Consider the following 19,350-nt stretch of genomic DNA (forward strand, 5'->3'; position numbering starts at 1 on the left):
AGAGATACAGGATTGAGTCTTGTTACTTTAAATTTATTGTACTGATGGAGCTGTTCCAATTCTTAGGCTAGGTCTACACTACCCGCCTGAATCGGCAGGTAGAAATCGACCTCTCGGGGATCGATTTATCACGTCCCGTTGGGACGCGACAATTGATGCCCAAATCGGCACTCTTACTCCGTGGGAGGTGGGAGTAAGCACCCTCGACAGGAAGCCGCAGAGGTCGATTTTGCCGCCATCCTCACAGCGGGGTAAGTCGGCTGCGATACATCGAATTCAGCTACGCTATTCACGTAGCTGAATTTGCGTATCTTAAATCGACTCCCCCCTGTAGTGTAGATGTACCCTAAGTGAGACTATATGGGTAGGTTTGTGGGATGGGAAATAGTGCTGAAGTCTCCAGTAAGACACCCTTGCATATTTAAGATTACAGTTCAAAATCTTAAAAATTAAGTATAAAAAGGTTCTCCTCCTGTCTGAGTATGTTGGAGTAGACATGTCTGTTCGACAAGAGACTTTACAACCAGCTTTTGAGTTACTTAGCTCTGAAATATTATACTATAGTTGTAATCAATTTCTATAAATAATCACTACAACGTAAGTTTTACATTTTTATTAAACAAGGAGAACCCATAGGGCTCATATAAGTACAAAATACAATCATATCCTTGTATGTTAAAGTTTAAGTTTTTTTTAAAAAGACCTGTTTCACAGTTATCAAACACAACCTATGTGCATGCTGAATTCATTATTGTGCAAAGTACACAACTAAGGACCAGATTCCACCCTCTAAACCAGGTATCGCAGAGCAGAATTGGGCCTTCAAACTTTCATCCTTTCCTTAAAAGCCTTGTGCGCTTAAGAATCTTTTTTTGCCACAATTTAAGGCCACAGTTTTCCTGCAAACCAAAAAGCAACCCAAGGTTTTTTTTGTTTGTTTTTTTTAAAACTAGAGATGCATCTTTACCTTTCATGGACACACACTCTTGCTTGCATGATCATGTTTGTACCAACATACTACCCATCAACCATTAGGTTTTACAGTCATTGTAAGCACCTCATATTTCTTAGGTTAATATTCTGTATGACTGACATGAAAGTTAAATAGCAGTAGTGTGGCTATCAGTTTAGTTAGGACAAATGATATTTTAGTGAGGACAATATTGGTGTGTGTTCCCTTTTAAGGTGCTGTAAATTAAAATATTGCATTGACTAAATGGGCATGCCATCAACATGCATGACAGCTACATTCAACTTGAGACTAAGAAAACGCCAAGTGTCTTCTAAAAGAAGAGTCAAATTTTGGTTAAAGCTGCATTTGCTAGAGAAGACCATACTTAAAATTGCAAGTGAAAAAACCTGCAGTTTTAAAATACATATATCTGCATCAGTACCACATTTATTATACACAATGGTGAGTCAATAGTTAACTCAAAAGCAAGAAATTAAAGGAGAAAGTCATACTAAAGGATGGACACAAAGTGAAAATAAATATGCCAGCAGAAAAATCCTGTTACCAAAAAAAAAAAAAAAAAAGCCACACTTTATTCACTTAAGTAATATATAAAACCATTTAAACACTTTTTTAAAACTGCAGTTTTTGATAGACGTTGCAATGGCACTTACTTTTAATCACCAAAAAAAAATACAGTGTTCTACCCTATGAAGCACTAGCATTTCTAACCCAAAACCCTTTAGTCAGATATACAAAGTAGTTTTAGCAGTTCAAAAAAAACATATCTAACACTATTATAAACTGGACATTTGCACATTGAGAATACTATTTTTCTGCTTTTTTTTCCAAGTGAACTGCTGACAGTGTGGTCATCGGTTAGATTACCTACACAAATTTATGCTTAGTAGGAAGCAAACATTCTACTCTAGATGAAGGCAGTAAGGGCAGTACCTTCATCCTTAGCAGCAAGAAAAATCTCACTGTTCTAAGTGACCTGAGGAAGAAAATAATAAAATATTGCACCAAAGCAAAAAATTACAGACAGGAAAAATACTAGAGTATGGATAACAATGAACAGTGCAGCCGCCAATGACAGATTAGGTCTTTGAACAAAACCACAGAAAACAATGAAAAAAATGTGTGCCTTTACAGAAGGATTTTGTTCCCTTGCTGGTTGACTGCTGTCAAAAATACATGGTTTACTTTCCACTTTGTCTTCAGATCTAAACTAAGTGTATACTCCTCCCCAAACCCCTTGCCTCTTTTATTTGTTAACTGCGGAAATTTAGGGTCCCTTTTAGAACCTTTCAAATTAGTGCGAGTCTTAGATGTTGTTTTTGGTCTCAGTCTGACCCTAAATAGGTATCCAAAACAGAGGTAGGCTTAAAAGGCTTTTGAATAAATCCACTTTGATAAATATATCTGCTATCAGCAAGAAGACATTCTCTGTTCCTTGCCTTGCCTCCCATTATCATGCTATCCACAAGCTATACTGATTTTGTGTGTGTATCTTAAGGAGCACAAGAGGCTAGAATAATTCCCCCCCCCGCCCCCCAAAAACAAAACAAAAAACACATAGTGCATAAGCTGTTATCGAAGTCCAACTTTCTCTTTTAAGTAGTTTGTCTTTCACACAATAAAGACTAGCTTCTTGCTTTCATAATATTGCAGTAATAGCTATATTTTGCCATCCGTGACCATTTGAAATTCAGCATGAATGATGAAATAGTACCACTTGACTGATGTTAGAAGGATATGTTCCCATAAAGTTTGCTTGTAGGTGGAGTTAGAGCTGGAACTCTAGATTTTAGTTAGTGTTCCTTTTCTTGATTACAGACAGTGCAAAATGAAGCCCCTGGAACACAGGAGAATCTTTTGGAAATTCTATCCTACCTCTCATTCTTGAGATACAAATGTACTTTAATTCAGATTCTTCCAAGCAGTCCTTAAGTGTAAGTACATTTTCATTCCTCTTTGATATATCCTTAAAACTCTTGCTTATACTTTATGTAGTATCTCTTCATGAATATTCTCAAACACTTCCCACACCTCAAATCTTGGCTGCTCCCACTTAGTCACATAATTTGACATCCACACCTCCTCTGCAGACTAATCCAAAAGGGATTCTTTTAATGCCAAACATGCTCAGACTTCCAACTCCAATTGCCTTTGCACTTTGTTTCTGAACTTAAGCTCTTAATGAGAAAGCAGTTTCCTTTTAGCTTTACTAACAGCTGAAGCATAAGGGATTCCATTTCATCACAATACAGCTATTTCAAATATTGTTTAGAGCATGAATGAAACAGACTGGGTCTCTTCTATATGAGTAGGATGTGGATCAATCTGTAGACCGAAAAAAAAATCAAGATGATTACTTCCTATACAGTCATGTAATATTTAAACCTTTCATGTAGTTTGATATGGAACTTTTATTTACAAATCTAATAGCAGCATGTTGTTTTATTTACCTCTGAATAGAGAGGTGGAGGCTGAAACCGGAACTCCTGTATATAGGCAAACATGTGACCACATAATTGTTCCTCACAGTTAACTGGTTGTGCGTAAGCAGAAACATGTCTAGAGAACTCTTCCTGTGATACTACATCAGCATAATTTGGTGGTGCTTAAAGAGAGAGAGAGAGAGAGAGAGAGAGAGAGAGAGAGAGAGATGCCACTGTCAAATAATAAATTCATTGAATGATTCACTTGTTTCTAGACTGTGTCTGTATCTCAATTCCTGAGAACATTAAGAAATTTATATCCCAATAAAACAATGAAAAATTCTACAAATATATTAGGTATTTTATTTTAATGACATCTGGTGAACAGTAAATTCATAGGGTATGCCAATTTTATGGTATTAATAAACTGAAGTGATTCAAAAGGCACATTACAGGAATTGAAGCTTTAAACTAGCACAACAGTCCCTGCTTCTATTATAGAGATCATGAATCCAGATAAGCTCAAAATACATACCTTCAGGGTGTTCTGGCATGGTCAGTGCCAACCAACTCATGTCCACGCTGAACTGGCCGGCGCTGGAGTTCCTGCTTGAAAACCCAGTATATGGAATTGTGCCAATTACCAGTGGCAATTCAATCATCAACTTGTTAGCACCAGGAATATGGATATATACCTGTGTGACAAATCCCCCGCCCCACATACAACAGGATGAGAGGAGTCATGAAGATACAACGTAACTGGATTTCATAGAAGCAGACAGACTTCCTTTATGTAAGTTATTAAAAAAACCATTAACAAATTTACTGAGTCCAGTTAAGAAAAGTATAGCTAGTACTTGATAAAGCATAGAAAGAAGACAATAGTTTTAAGGCTGCCTCTAGATGACCTTTTCCTCGTTTTGTAAGGAGTTTCAACCAGAATCTTGATGCAAATAACTTTCAGGTTTAATCTTTTCACTTCTGACTTGTCTCCGTCCATCTAATCCAGGGGTCAGCAACGTTGGCACGCAGCTCGCCAGGGTAAGCACCCTGGCGGGCCGGGCCAGTTTTATTTACCTGCTGACGCGGCAGGTTCGGCTGATCGCGGCAGGTTCGGCCGATCGCGGCCCCCACTGGCCGCAGTTCACCGTCCCGGGCCAATGGGGCGGCGAGAAGCGGCATGGGCAAGCGATTAATTAATCCCTCTAAATTCTCTCCACTTCCTCCATCGCAATAATTCCTGTCAGTCAGTTTCAATATCCTGGTAATAACTTCAATTCCTTTCTCTTTCCCCCTCATGCCTGCAGACCGTGTCCCATTCTTGCTGTTTCCTTCTCCATAATATACTGGAGAGCTGTCCCAAAAGAGAAAACTCTTCCATGCCCTGTTCACTGAAACTTCTTCCTGTCTGGTCTCCAATACGAACAGCAATCAGTCACTATAATTATCCTCTATACCCAATCGGACATTGTCCTCTTTGTTGGAAAGAGATTGTGCCCAGTTCTTGCTGTTGTCTATGGGAAGTCACTGATATGCCTGTAGTCTGTTTTCCATCTCCATACTAACATTTACTTTAAAGAAGTCTTAAGATTTAACGACATCATGAAACATTCATACAACTGCATAACTATTAATGAAGTTCAAATTGTATGCTTATTTTGAAGCACTAAGTTTATTTGTGACAAAAACCCTGTACTTACAGCTAAAGAATACTCTACTCTGATGATACAACAGTTAAGAATGGAAGGGGTTACAGGTGGGATTTTCAGAGTTTTCCCATTCCAGGTATCTGTACTCCCAGAAGCAATAGGGTTTCCTCGTACATTGGCAAGCATCTGACGGAAAGTCTTTGTCTTCCCACTGGCCAGATAAGTCTGTGTTTGGAAAATGGCAGCTTTTGGAACAATCAAACGAGAGGAACAATTCTCAATTTCTGCATAGATTGGTATGGCTTCCTCTAAAAATAGAAAAAGGTCTTGTAAATAAATGTGCAGTTTTCTAGCATTATTTGAGGATAACAATTTACAAAGTGTATACGTCATATGTAATGTATGATATTAGCTTTGTTCATCCCCTTAATGTAGTCTACCTTTGCAAACTGGCGTCCAGAGTTAACACCTTATTTTTTTTTTTTTAAAGTTATCAATGTTTATAAGCTAGACATGTTGTAAAAGCTTGGTTTGCTAGATGTATTCTAGTGTTTCTCTAAGAATACTTGCACTTCCAGAAGGCTTGTGATAAGCACGTAGATACAGTGGTGATAGATTATATGTATTATTCTTAATATAGAGTTCTACAGAAAAAAGCTAAACATAACATTCTAATAAAACAGTCTGCCTGCCGAACAGCTTTATTCTGTTGTCCTTTACACTCCTGGTATGTCAAATGTAAGCCACCTTTTGAATAAGAACACTAGCTTTCAATTTGCATTACCAACAGATGTAATCTTTTCACCAAGTTTACACACGTCTGATTTCACTAACTGCTAAATGAGAAGTATTCATTTAACTGTTGTTACAAACTAGTGTTGGTTTTGAACTGCTTCTGTGTTTGAAGACATGACCAAATAGCTTGATTATTAAGATTATGCTAATATTCACAAGTGTATTTCAGAGTTGAAGAAAATTCTTACCATTACAATATCCCTTCCTCTCAATTTTGGCACTCAGAGAGACTGGACCAGAGGTGAAAAACCAACAGCCAACCAGCTTCTCCTTGCTTCTCAAAACAGGCATCTACAAAAAACACAATGATAAAAAGTTTTTAATTTCAAATGGCAAAAATCTGCCAGCTATTTGCACTGTGAAATTAAAGTTAATGGATAGAGAATTTTGGAATCTAGCTCAGAACCAATTTGGGATGAAATCCTGGTAGTACTACTGAAGACAGTAGGAGTTTTCCCATGGTCTTCAACCAGGATGTGGTCATTTCCAAGTTTAAAAAAACCCAGCCAAATTGAATCCAACATAAAAACTATTAAATGTAAAAAGTGACCAACATACATTTTCAATGCATTTGAATTTTAGCTGTATGCAAAGTTCAAAGCATGCAAGTTACACCCAAGTTTTACAGTCGTGGCCTTTAAAGGGCTAAGAGAAAATATCTTCCCTGAAGGGCAATCATTGTATTTGGTAGTTTACATTAATATTTCATTTTTATGCAAGAAAATGAAAGTAATTAGTTTAGCTTTTATTTCACCCATTAGCCTGGAACAAGCAACTATTTGGCAGATAAAGAAAAAGTAAGTTATATTTTACGTATCATCAATCACATTAAAGTGTGGGTGAGTATATTTTGTGCCTGAGCTGGTCTATTTTCATAGCAATTTTGCAAGGCTAAGTTAAACTACAAACATACATTAAAATTCAGACCTAAGCGATGAAAACAGCTCTCCCACAGTACGACTGTCATGTCAGGTGAAATTTACATTACCCGTGCAAAGCTCCAGAAGATTGCTACAGTAAGCTTGCAAAATGCAAGTAAACTAAATAGGTGATTGACATAGAATCCCAGCTTACTAGAACTCAAAGTCAGGATCCAGCTGCAGCTATGAATAGAATGCAAAAACAATTATATATTAGGGCAGTGTTTCCCAAACTTGGGATGCCGCTTGTGTAGGGAAAGCCCCCGGCGGGCTGGGTCGGTTTGTTTACCTGCTGCGTCCGCAGGTCCGGCCGATCGCGGCTCCCACTGGCCGCGGTTCGCTGCTCCGGGCCAATGGGAGCTGCTGGAAGCGGCAGCCAGTACATCCCTCGGCCCGCGCTGCTTCCAGCAGCTCCCATTGGCCCGGAGCAGCGAAATGCGGCCAGTGGGAGCCGCAATCGGCCGGACCTGCAGACGCAGCAGGTAAACAAACCAGCCCGGCCCGCCAGGGGCTTTCCCTACAAAAGCAGTGACCCAAGTTTGGGAAACACTGTATTAGGGGTTCCCACAGTGCGGTACATGAGCTTGATGTTCCATCCATTCACTTCACCACACATTTTTAAGATGGTGGCATGTGAATCAATGAAGTATGGGAGCCACTGAAAGGCCCCAATCTTGCAACTTGTTGAGCACAAGCAGAGTCTCATTGACTTTCACTTGTGGGCAATGAGCTGAGGAATCTGGTCCTAAATATCCAAATTCCTGTCCTCTGTAATTACAGAGGACATAGTACAAATACCGTCAAGTCCTTAACCTCATACCACCACTATCAACACACAGTCACTGTACATTTCATTTAAAAGATACTGATGCTCAAGTCTGATTCTCTACTTTAGACTATTGCTTAGAAGATGAACTGCACAGAAAAAACAAACAAACAAAAACTGGCTTGTGCTTTTCTTCATGATGTACGGATATGAACCAAAAAATGTTAGCTTTGTTTTAATTTAAAAATCTGCTTTTTTAACATTAGAAATTCAGGTTGCGACTTCAACATCACAAAAGTCACGAATGAAACATCAGTCAACGGAGATGTGATTTTTAATTGGACTGTTTGGAATTTTAGTTTTAGATTGTAACTATTTATTTAACATTAATGGATAGTTACATTTTGGATAAACCAGACTTTGTAAAAGAAACGGGAGAAAGCCCACAGTAAACGTAGTCCGAGACATCAAGTAGGTCTTCTAGCAAACCAAGGATGACCAGACTTTACTTTCCTGGTATTTCTAAAGTAAAGTCACCACCACACAAAACACAACTTTTTGGAAAAAAACCTATACAGCTTTCTTTATACAATATATACACACATAATAAAAGGGGCACAATCCCAGTGTTAGAAGATTCTTTGCAGAATGAATTTAAATTATGTAACTTTAGATTCCTGCGGAACAAGCTCTTCTTTATGGTGCCCTAAAATGACTAACTTAAAAAAAAAAAAAAAAAAAAGATATTCTGACTTCATAGTAACACAATAAAGGTGCCTTTCAAAATTTTTTCCATTTATTTATATATATATATATATATATATATACACACACACACACACACATACACGACAATATTGCCTATTTTTGACCATTAATAGAGTTGTGTATATTGCAAGGACTAGATCTACTCCTTACAGTTGTCACTGCCAAAAGATTTATACAAGTTCTAAATTTTAAAAAAAGAAAAATGAAACAAAGGCTATGCTACATTAGGAGAAAAGTAAATCATCCAACATAAAAACACATCTTAGTCTCATTAGTATTATGATGGAACGTTAACATTATCCTAGGTTTTTCTCTGAAGCAGATATTCATTCATATTTAAATGAATAACCATTAGGTCCTAGTCGCTATCATGAAAGTGCAAGGTATAATTTTATATTATTTTGATAATATGGGTTTAGATAAAAGAATCTAGCTCATTAGCTTCCATCTTGCCTATTCTGTTACTTAGAGGCTGATCTTTCTCATTACTCTACAGTATTTCTAGTGATTATTAGAAGTTCAATGCTTTAATGTGGCCAAATCGGTTATAAGAAATAACTGAAAAGATCTCTGAAGCAGCTGCATGCATGCACTTAAGTTAGAAAATGACATGCAAAAATGGAAGGATACATAGCATAATGGCCAGAGCTCAAATGACAGACTCAGCATGATTAATACTCTTCTGTAATTACTGTTCCTCAACCTACTATTATTGAAGAGTTTAGGACACTGCAGCCCTGTGAATGTAGTTGCTCTGGTAAAAGTAACTACTTTAGGCTTGTGCATTATTTATTAATTATTATTAAGCCTTATTAATGCATTTCAAGCCTGCATAACTTTTTGGCAAAAGCAGCCCTGTGGGCAGGGAGGTATTAAATCAATGGTATTAAAAAAGCCACTCTGTTTGCAATTCACACAACCCAAGATCATCTATTTATAGAGAAAGCTTAGAAGGGAGCTTATATGCTTTCAGAAGCCAGCAAACGACAGACCATGGTACCACTGAACTGGTTACAGCTCGGTATAAATACTTCTTGAACACAGGTTTGGGGAAAAAAAAAAATTGTTCTTACCAAGAAAGCTGGCGAGTTGACATCAACATGGCTGATAACCTGAAGTTCTCTCTTTACACTTTGATCAGGTACTACAGGCCTTTCCAGAATTGCTTTCACGCAGTACTGAATACTGCCATACTTTCCACTAAAAGAGGTCACCAAAGGTCTGAAACAAACAGTCATAAAAAACATTTTCACATGTAAGCTTATCATAGGATTCCAAACTTTGTGTGTGTACACACACACACACACACACACACACACCCCCTTATTCCTTATATTTACTTTGAGCCCTGCATAGACAACGAAAACTACCACACCAGTTTTACATTGATTCTCATACACTAGAACAATGCTGCAATGGTTGAGTCAAATATGGCAGTGTTATATTTCTATTGGATTCTCTCCCCCAGCTACCAATGTTATGGGAAGATTTCTATTTAAGCCCTTGGGGAAATCAGAATACATTAGGCAAGCCTATGTGATGGCTGGTCAAGATAACCATAAAAGTTTATTTATTAATCTGATTTGGAAAAATGAAAACCAAGAGATTAAGTTGCTCCAGTTACTCTAGTTATTCTTCAAGAGCAAAAATTGTCAAAATGATCATTTGAGTTACATTGTTTTACTTACTCCTGTGGAAGTTGAAAGCTGAATGGGAATTCATGTTTTCCAGCTTCTAACAGGAATAAGCCATCTTCACCTGTAGAAGAATGAGGTTATATTCTATTTAAAAATTTATTAAAATAGCTTATATAATTTATGGAATTTTGTTCAGCTGCAAAAGGGACTCACACCGACTTCAATGGGCTTTGGCTCAGACCCTGTATATTCACCAAATTCACTGCTGAACTAATGAAACTAAGGAAATCTGTAGATCTTAAGTTTCAATACTTAACTCTAGCCACATTCTAATAAAATTTTCCCATAAGTACTTATATAAGGTTCTTCTTTTTGGGAGGAGAGGGTTAATCCACTTTTATAATTGGCAATCTAACCATCTTTTATTGATAGAAAAGCTTGATCACAAAAGTTCAATATATACTCAGGTTACTAATATTAAAACATTAGTTTTATTACAAAAGATCTTATATGAAAAGTATTTAAAAATTCTAATTTTCTCCTTATATTTACTTTTCACTTTGCTTAGACAATGAAAACAGACATGCCAGCTTTACTTTGATTCTCATGAGGTAGCACAATGCTGCAATTGCGGAGTCACAAACATGGCAGCATCGTATTTGTTGGGGAACACGTGTTTCTATTGGATTTCCCCCTCCTCCATTTTATGGAAAGATTTCTATTTTGTTTCAATATTCCAAACTCAAGCATTCTTTTAAATTGAACCAATGTAGCTTCGGAAAAATCATTTTTAAAATTACTCATATTATCACCTCAAATAAATGTACAATATCCTTTTCGTTCAAAAACCATACCATACCATACCATTAAATATACAAGAACTTGGTTCTTGTGTCATTAAAGAGCCTATCCAACAAGTTTGAAATTCCTTATATTTAAACTTTCAATCATTCAGCATGGTCTCATTTCCAAATAAAGCTTTTCTATATGTTTTGACCTATATTCTTGAACAAACACGGTAATATATAATCAAATATCCTTAAGATATCAAAAGGAGGCCAGCTGCTCTGAGAGCCTCCTTACTGAGGATTTGAAAAAAAATGTTTACAAGGCACGCTAAGGTGCCCAAGTCCAAATCACGTGGAATTTGAACTGAGACTGTAATCGAGTGACTACATAATCAAACAAATGTAATGCTAGACAGGAGAAATTCAGGTGGAACACAAGAAAGGGATGGGGAAAAAAGGGAAAGTTCAGACTAAAGAGGCAGACTTTAGAACTAGATAAGTTCATAGAGGATAGGTCCATCAATGGCCATTAGCCAGGATGGGCAGGGACAGTGTCCCTAGCCTGTTTGCCAGAAGCTGGGAATAGGTGACAGGGGATGGATCACTTGATTACCTGTTCTGTTCATTCCCTCTGGGTCAATTGGCATTGGCCACTGTCAGAAGACAGGATACTGGGCTAGGTGGACCTTTGGCCTGACCCAGTATGGCCATTCTTAAGTATATTTTGCGTGTATTGCTCCAAATACACCCAAAAATAGTTAATACAAAGCAGCATTTCAAACATAGTGTTTCCCAAACTTGGGACGTCACTTGTATAGGGGAAGCCCCTGGCGGGCTGGGCCGGATTGTTTACCTACCGCGTCCGGACAATTGCGGCTCCCACTGGCCGTAGTTCGCTGCTCCAGGCCAATGGGAGCTGCTGGAAGCGGCGACCAGTAAGTCCCTCAGGGCATGCTGCTTCCAGCAGCTCCCATTGGCCTGGAGCAGCGAACTACGGCCAGTGGGAGCCGCAATTGTCCGGATCCGCGGACGCGGCAGGTAAACAAACCGGCCCAGCCCGCCAGGGGCTTTCCCTGCACAAGCGGCGTCCCAAGTTTAGGAAACACTGACCTAACACAGTCACTTGAACAAGTCTCCTTAAATTGCGTCAATGAGGACCAAGTCAAACACAACTTCGACTTTTTCAAACAGAAGCTGACAGCACATAAAATGTTTCTCAATAGGTGCAAGCTACTGTTTATTAAACCTCAAATCCCTCCAAAAGGCAGACAGGATTTTTCCAACTTCTATGGACCCAGAGAAAGTCAAATGGCAATTTTCTGCAGTGTTACAGACACTCAAGGAGTGGGAAAGGAGGGCTTCTATCAGATATTGCTCTGAACTGTTAAAAAGTTAATTTAGAAATCTAATCAAAGCATCTGTATTTATCAAACAAACACATTTACTCAATTTTACTAGATACTTCTTAGCAGCTTGAAAGAGAAGTATATCAGAAATGCAAAAATCCCCAAGGAGTCAGGAGGGCAGCTCAGGAGCCTCATCTCTCACTTCCCCAGCTTCAACTACCCATGAAACCTCACACTTATTTTGGGAACTCACTTCCTGAGTTTCAAACTGATGATACACTGAAAATAAAGACAAGCTGTGAAAGAGGCTGCAACTAACCCATGACTATTGCAAAAGTTAGAGTACTGGGAGCTTGACATGCTAATTGGAGATTGCTAAGAGCCCTATCGCTAAGGGAAACTACCTCCCCAGAGCAGTTGGCTCCCCAACAGGCTTGGCAGAGAAGGCGAACAGGAAGACACAGAAACAAACCAACATAAAATCCGAGACGTCACCAGAGGGAACTATTGGCGCCACAAGGAGACCCTTGTGCAGGAAGAACATGATGACCAACCCCTCCTACAGAACCCCCTCCCTGCTCACCCCTTCAGACCCTCTTCCCCAGCACCTCACACCCCCTCCCTTTAGACCCCCCTCATTCCCTCGGACATATCTCCCTCCCCCAGCACCTCACACCCCCTCCCTTTAGACCCCCCTCATTCCCTCGGACATATCTCCTTCCCCAGCACCTCACACCCCCTCCCTTTAGACCCCCCTCATTCCCTCGGACATATCTCCTTCCCCAGCACCTCACACCCCCTCCCTTTAGACCCCCCTCATTCCCTCGGACATATCTCCTTCCCCAGCACCTCACACCCCCTCCCTTTAGACCCCCCTCATTCCCTCGGACATATCTCCTTCCCCCAGCACCTCCCACCCCCTCCCTTTAGCCCCCCCCATTCCTTTAACCCCTCCCACTCCCCTTCCTTCCCCAACGTCCTGTTCCCTCGGACATACCCCCTTCCTCCCCCAGCACCTTACCCCTCTGCCCCCCCACCGATCCCTCCCTTCCCTCAGAGACACCCCCTCCTCTCCCCCCTCAGAGACACTCCCCTCCCCCCTCACTGATCCCTCCCTTCCAGAGACACCCCTCCCCTCCCCCACCGATCCTTCCCCCCCCCTCACCTTCCGGGGGCTGCCGCAGGAGGCTCTGCCGGATGTCCAGATACCGCACTTCGGCCTCCCGTCGGGGCCCCGGGACGCCCCGCCCCGCGCCCCCGCGGGCCCGGGCAGAGGAGACCCGGACGGACCCCTTGCTCCAGGCCGCCCAGGCCCGGCCCGTGGCCTCCAGGCGCAGGGCCCGGAGAAGCAGCGGCCCCGCCAGCTCCACCAGCACCTGGCCCGACACCGTGTCCCCGCTCGCGTAGCCGCCCCGCCGGGCCTCATCCTCCAGCACTAGGGCCAGCGCCTTCACCCTCCGCCCGGCCCCGGGCCCGGCCGCCTCCCCCGCCATCGCCCCCCGGCTGCCGGGGAAACCAACTGCCGCCGGTCGCTTTAAACCCGTCCGACTCGGCTGGCGCTCAGCTGGGGAAAGTCCCACCCACCGCTGCGTCTTATTGGTCACCTTCCGTCTCCCTGGCCCACTATTTGCCGCCTCCCTGTTCAGTCATGGGTCTTTTCCCGGCACACGCCTCGTGTGCGTCACCCTGCGTGATAACCCACGTCTGGCCAATAGGGTGGCAGCAGGGCCGCGTGAACAAAGCTTTGATTGGAGGACAGGCGGCAGCGCGGCCAATCAGCGGGCACACCTACCATGTGCCCAAGCTGTGGGTAAACAGGCTGGGAGGGGAAGTCAAGGGGGCGGGGCTACGACAGGGGGCGGGGCATACAGGGTAAAGCTTGTTGGTAGCTTGTGTCATGTGGCCCAGTCAGAACTAGGGAAACCGCAGAGCTGCAGGACCACAGGGGGGGGGGAGTCTGAAACAAGCTCCTGAATGTCTGGTGGGCAGCAGGTCCTGCGACCTGTGCAATAGAGCACTGGTTCTCAAACATTGGTACTGGTGACCCCTTTCCCAGGGCAAGCCTCTGCGTGCAACCCTCCCCCATATACATTAAAATACTTTTTATACATTTAACACCATTATAAATGCTGGAGGGAAAAGGGGGTTTGGGGTGGAGGCTGACAGCTCGCGACACCCCCCCTCCCCATGTAATAACCTTGCGAACCCCTGAGGGGTCCCGAACCCCAGTTTGAGAACCCCTGCAATAGAGAGACCTTGGTGTCATCGTGGATAGTTTTGGAAAACATTGGCTCACTGTTCAGCTAGGGTTGACACCTGTCCGGGTTTTCCTCGGACATTCTGGTTTTTTACTTCTGTGCCGAGGGTTGCCGGGTGCCTGGTTTTTGGAGACCTGCCAACCCGAGGGTTACCATATTTCCTCATTAAAAAAAAGAGAACACTACATGGGGCCCAGGCCCCGCCCCGCCCCTTCCCCAAAGTCCCCGCCCCAACTCCACCCCCTCCCCTGAGCACCCCGCATTCCCCCTCCTCCCTCCCAACCGCGAAACAGCTGCCCGAGCGCTACCAGCTTCATGGCTTGCCGGGCAGCCCCCAGATCTCCAGACCCTGCCCCCGGCTGGGCGCTTCCCGGCTGGAGCCTGGGAGGGGAAGCGCCCAGCCAGGGGCGCAGGGTCTGGAGGTCTGGGGGCTGCCCGGCAAACCGTGAAGCCGGTAGCGTTCAGGCAGCTCGGCTCTTCAGTTACACAGAGCTGAGGTGTCTGGGGGGAGCAGCAGCAGCCGCCGCGGGGGAATCCGCCTGCAGCTCGCAGCCTGCGGGAGCCGCAAGGTAAGCAGGGGACTGGGGCTGGGATGCTGGCAAAGCTATTTTCCCGGACATGTTCGGCTTTTTGGCAATTCCCCCCGGACGGGGATTTGAGGACCAAAAAGCCGGACATGTCTGGGAAAAACTGGACATATGGTAACCCTACCGAACTGCCCCACAGGACTCCACCCCCTACCTAAGCCTCCCTGTTCCTTGTCCCCTAACTTCCCCCTCCCACCCTAACTGCTCCCCTAGGATCCTACCCCCTACCTGTCCCCTGACTGCCCAAAACCTTACACCCCCAACCCCCAGACAGCCCCCCCCCAAACTCCCGACCCATCCAACCCTCCTCCTGCTCCCTGTCTCTTGACTGCCCCCTCCAGAACCTCCCTGCCTCTTCTCCGACCCCCTGGACCCCTTACCGTGCCACTCAGAACAGCGTGTTGGGCTCCACATGCAGCCCGACACGCTGCCGTGCTCCCCCACGGAGCGCATAGCCCGGTTCCCACCCTCATAGAGTGCTGCGGAGCGGCGCGCTGGGCAGGGGGAGGAGCTCCAGACTGCCGGAGGCCCGTTGCGAACGACCCACCGGCTGCCAATGCAGGGACGGGGAGGGAGGGAGCGAGAGAGCGAGAGGAGGGGAGTGATCTCAGCTGTAGGGGAGAGGAAGGGGAAGCGGAGGAGGGGCTCTCTCTGGCTGCCGGAGCCCCATGCAAGTGGCACCATCCGGCCGGCTGCCCTGTCAGCCGCGCGCACTCTGCATGGGGAGGAAGTCCGGACATTTACAAATTCCCCCCGGACGCTATTTTTAACTGAGAAAAGCTGGACATGTCCAGGGGAATCCGGACGAATGGTAACCCTAGCCAACCCTCCCGGTTTTGCCGGGAGTTTTCCGGAATCAGGACTTATCTCCCAGAGGCTACTGAAGCCAATCCAGGAGATTTTAGGGTGATAGAAGTCCGGGGGCATAGCGGGGCAAAGAAGGCTCCCTGCCTGCTCTGGCCCTGTGCCGCTCCCGGAAGCGGCCTACACATTCCTGTGGTCCCAGGGAGCGGGGGACCAGGGGGTCTCCGTGTGCTGCCTCGAGCTCTGACAGGGGCAGGGCTTCAGTGGAGGGGCGGGGCAAGGGTGTTTGGGTTTGTGTAATTAGACAGTTGGCAACCCTAGGAGCCAGTAGGAAAGGGATCATTAATAAGACTGAAAATATGCCACAGTATAAATCCATGGTACACCCACATCTGGAATACTGGATGCAGTTCTGGTTGCCCTCTCTCAGAAAGAGAGAGAATTGGAAAAAAGTAAAGAGAAAGGCAACAAAAATGATTAGGGGGATGGAACAACCTCTATACAAAGAGAGATTAAAAAAGTCAAGGACTGTTCATCTTAGAAAAGAAATGACTAAGGGAGGATATAATAGAGGCTTATAAAATCATGATTGGTGTGAAGAAAGCAAACAAGGAAGTGGCATTTACCCCTTCACATAGCATAAGAACCAGGGTCAGCCAATGAAATTAATAGGCAACAGGTTGTGACGTTATTGATATAATCTGGGACCATATAGATCATTGTTGCAACCAAGGTCCTGTAGTGGCATGCAAATCTTGTATAAAGGGGGTCAAATGGGGTGTCTAAGACAAGGTTATGGTTTGCTGGTTATGATTAGGCTGTCTATATGTGTGTATCACTTTTGTAGTTGAAGTTATGAATATTGGCTCTATACTGTCTGTATTTCAAACTTATGCTATGCTTCTGGGTGACATCCCAGACAAACTGGTGTTAGCTCTGCCTAGCCTGCTTGATGGCCCATTAAGGACCATCAGCTATACAATGGACCCATTGAGAGAAGGCAGATACACCTTGTAACTCAGCAAAGTATGCAGGGACTGGCCCATGTGACTCCAGACTCCATTTTGCTGTAATTTTCCACAGTAAGAACAAAGAGGTATTCTTACACCTGGAAAAGACTATATAAGGCGGATGCCTCATTCCATCTTGTCTTCAATCCTGCTTCTTACCTCTGGAGGAACTTTGCTACAAGCTGAAGCTTTGAACAAAGGACTGAGGACCCATCCCAGCGGGGGATGTATTCCAGAGACTTGATTTGAACCTGCAGTTTATTCCATCGCTGCTGCAAGCCTGAACCAAGAACTTTGCCATTACTGTATGTAATTGATTCCATTTAACCAATTCTAACTCTCATCTCTATCTTTTTCCTTTTATGAATAAACCTTTAGATTTTAGATTCTAAAGGATTGGCAACAGCGTGATTTGTGGGTAAGATCTGATTTGTATATTGACCTGGGTCTGGGGCTTGGTCCTTTGGGATCAGGAGAACCTTTTTCTTTTACTGGGGTATTGGTTTTCATAACCATTTGTCCCCATAACGAGTGGTACTGGTGGTAATACTGGGAAACTGGAGTATCTAAGGAGATTGCTTGTGAGACTTGCAGTTAGCCAGTGGGGTGAGACTGAAGTCCTCTTAGTCTGGCTGGTTTGGTTTGCCTTAGAGGTGGAAAAAACCCCAGCCTTGGGCTGTAACTGCCCTATTTGAGCAATTTGTCCTGAGTTGGCACTCTCAGTTGGGTTCCGCCAGAACCGTATTGTCACACAGGTTTAAAACAAACATAAGGAAATATTTCACACAATGCACAGAACTTTGGAATTTGCTGCCAGGGGACGTTGTGAAGGCCAGAAGTATAACTGGGTTCAAAACAGAATTAGAAAAGTTCATGGAGAATAGGTCCATTAATAGCTATTAGCCAAAATGGTTAGGGAGGTAACCTCATGTTCTGGCTGTCCTTAAATCTCTGACTGTCAGAAGCTGGGAGAAGACAACAGAGGATGGATTACTGTACTCAATAATCGACCTATTCTATTCGTTCCCTCTGAAGCATGTGGAACAAGCCACTGTTAGAAGACAGGATACTGGGCTAGATGGACCATTGGTCTGATCCAGTATGGCTATTCTTATGTTCTCATTCCTAGCACTCCTATTATAGCCACCAAAAACCAGATAGTGTGTGGGATTTCCTCTTTGCAGTAAATGTGCATGACCAGGAGCTTTGCCCTATATTTGACTTTATCCTCTTCGTTTTGGTCTCTGTACCAATCAAAAAAAGTGCTGAATGGGAATTATTGTTCCTGTCACTCCCCACTCGCCAACTAGCCAGTTTTTAGTCACCTGGAATGTTAAACAGAGTGGGGCAATACTACTAAATTACCCACAGATATTCCTTTGGATTTTTTAAGCAAGGTTGCATTGCCTGTGTTCACACCCCCTTTTGTCTTTGCTCTCTGTGAATATCCCAGCAAACAAATGAATGTTGGAGAATATTCAGTGCAGGTGAATTTTGTATCTGAAACATGAATATTTGCACCAGAAGCTTGGTTCTAAGTAAAATGGAAGATCCGGACTTGGCCCATTAATGGTGGCTTTAAAAAAAGTGTCTGACTATATATAGCCATATATAGAGGTAGTCAAGGCAGAATACTGGTGAGAAGATTATATCAATTACAAGTAAACTAGCTGTGATTTAAATGCATGTAACATAAATTAGTTGCAAAATGCAGCATACATTTATAAAAATGTTCTCACATTTAAGACACAAATTGATAGTGTGAAAAAAATAGATTGCAAGCAGGAAAACTCATAATGCTCTTAAGTTATCAGTTGGCTCCTAGATGAGGCTAACAGCTAAAGGTGCTTAAGTGTAATCAAATTGGGTTGACATTGACACCAATCCCCACTACCTTTCGTGCAAAAATTTCGTGCACCAATCCCTCTCTATTAAATGTAATGGAGTGGCATGATACCCAGAGCAGATCACCATAAGGCTAAATCCTTCCCTACAATTACTTATCATGTAAGGTAATAATTGAAAGATACAAGGAATAAAATTTAAAAGGGAGCCCTGCTGCTGTTTTTAACTCTTAAAAGTGGGGACTAAGGGCATGTCTACACTTACCTCCAGAGCGATCAATCCAGCGGGGGTCGATTTATCGCATCTAGTGAAGATGCAATAAATCGACTGCCGAGTGCTCTCCCGTCAACTCCGTCGACACCGGCGCGAGAAGCGTAGGTGGAGTCGATGGGGGAGTGTCAGCAGTTGATCTACCGCAGTGAAGACACCGCTATGCTATTTTCGTAGCTGAAGTTGTGTAACTTAGACCGACATAGCTCGCCCCCCCCTCCCAGTGTGGACCAGGCCTAAGTAAAAACAACAAAAACAACAGCAGATATGTGAAAACTAGGAGCATGAACTATTTATCAACAATACAAAAGGACACACCTTTTATATATAGGAAAACAATTAATGTAATTTTAGATAGATTCACATCATCTCTTTTAGATCATACATGAGTCTGCCCTTTGTGCGTCTACCTGATGATCCAGGCACCTCAGTGATCATACTTCATTTCCCATTTTGTCCTCAGGAAGGAGTTTTGCAATTTAAGAAGTAAATATCCTTGAGGGTTACAACA

At 43.2% G+C, this 19,350-nt stretch overlaps 1 protein-coding gene across 1 annotated transcript; it reads right to left on the bottom strand.

The window, feature by feature from the left end:
- Nucleotides 1–598: 598 nt before the first annotated feature.
- Nucleotides 599–13,561, bottom strand: ARRDC4 (arrestin domain containing 4). The gene is made up of 8 exons (XM_054042532.1): nucleotides 13,231–13,561; nucleotides 9,983–10,052; nucleotides 9,368–9,515; nucleotides 6,029–6,131; nucleotides 5,097–5,353; nucleotides 3,932–4,091; nucleotides 3,424–3,578; nucleotides 599–3,298 (listed from the first exon to the last, which is right to left on the bottom strand). Exons 1-8 carry the CDS (start codon nucleotides 13,556–13,558, stop codon nucleotides 3,242–3,244), a joined length of 1,278 nt encoding a protein of 425 aa, XP_053898507.1. The 5' UTR covers nucleotides 13,559–13,561; the 3' UTR covers nucleotides 599–3,241.
- Between the last annotated feature and the right edge of the window lie 5,789 nt (nucleotides 13,562–19,350).

This window comes from Malaclemys terrapin, chromosome 10 (genome assembly GCF_027887155.1).
Source record: "Malaclemys terrapin pileata isolate rMalTer1 chromosome 10, rMalTer1.hap1, whole genome shotgun sequence".
In the NCBI taxonomy this organism is placed as follows: domain Eukaryota; kingdom Metazoa; phylum Chordata; order Testudines; family Emydidae; genus Malaclemys; species Malaclemys terrapin.

Excerpts from the sequence above, each read along its gene's own strand:
- ARRDC4 (XM_054042532.1), bottom strand. The coding sequence starts at position 13,558 with ATGGCGGGGGAGGCGGCCGGGCCCGGGGCCGGGCGGAGGGTGAAGGCG. Across the intron at positions 9,516-9,982 it reads AGCTTTCAACTTCCACAGGA|ACCTTTGGTGACCTCTTTTA; the intron begins GTAAGTAAAACA and ends TGTTTGTTTCAG. Across the intron at positions 5,354-6,028 it reads GAGGAAGGGATATTGTAATG|AGGAAGCCATACCAATCTAT; the intron begins GTAAGAATTTTC and ends TTCTATTTTTAG.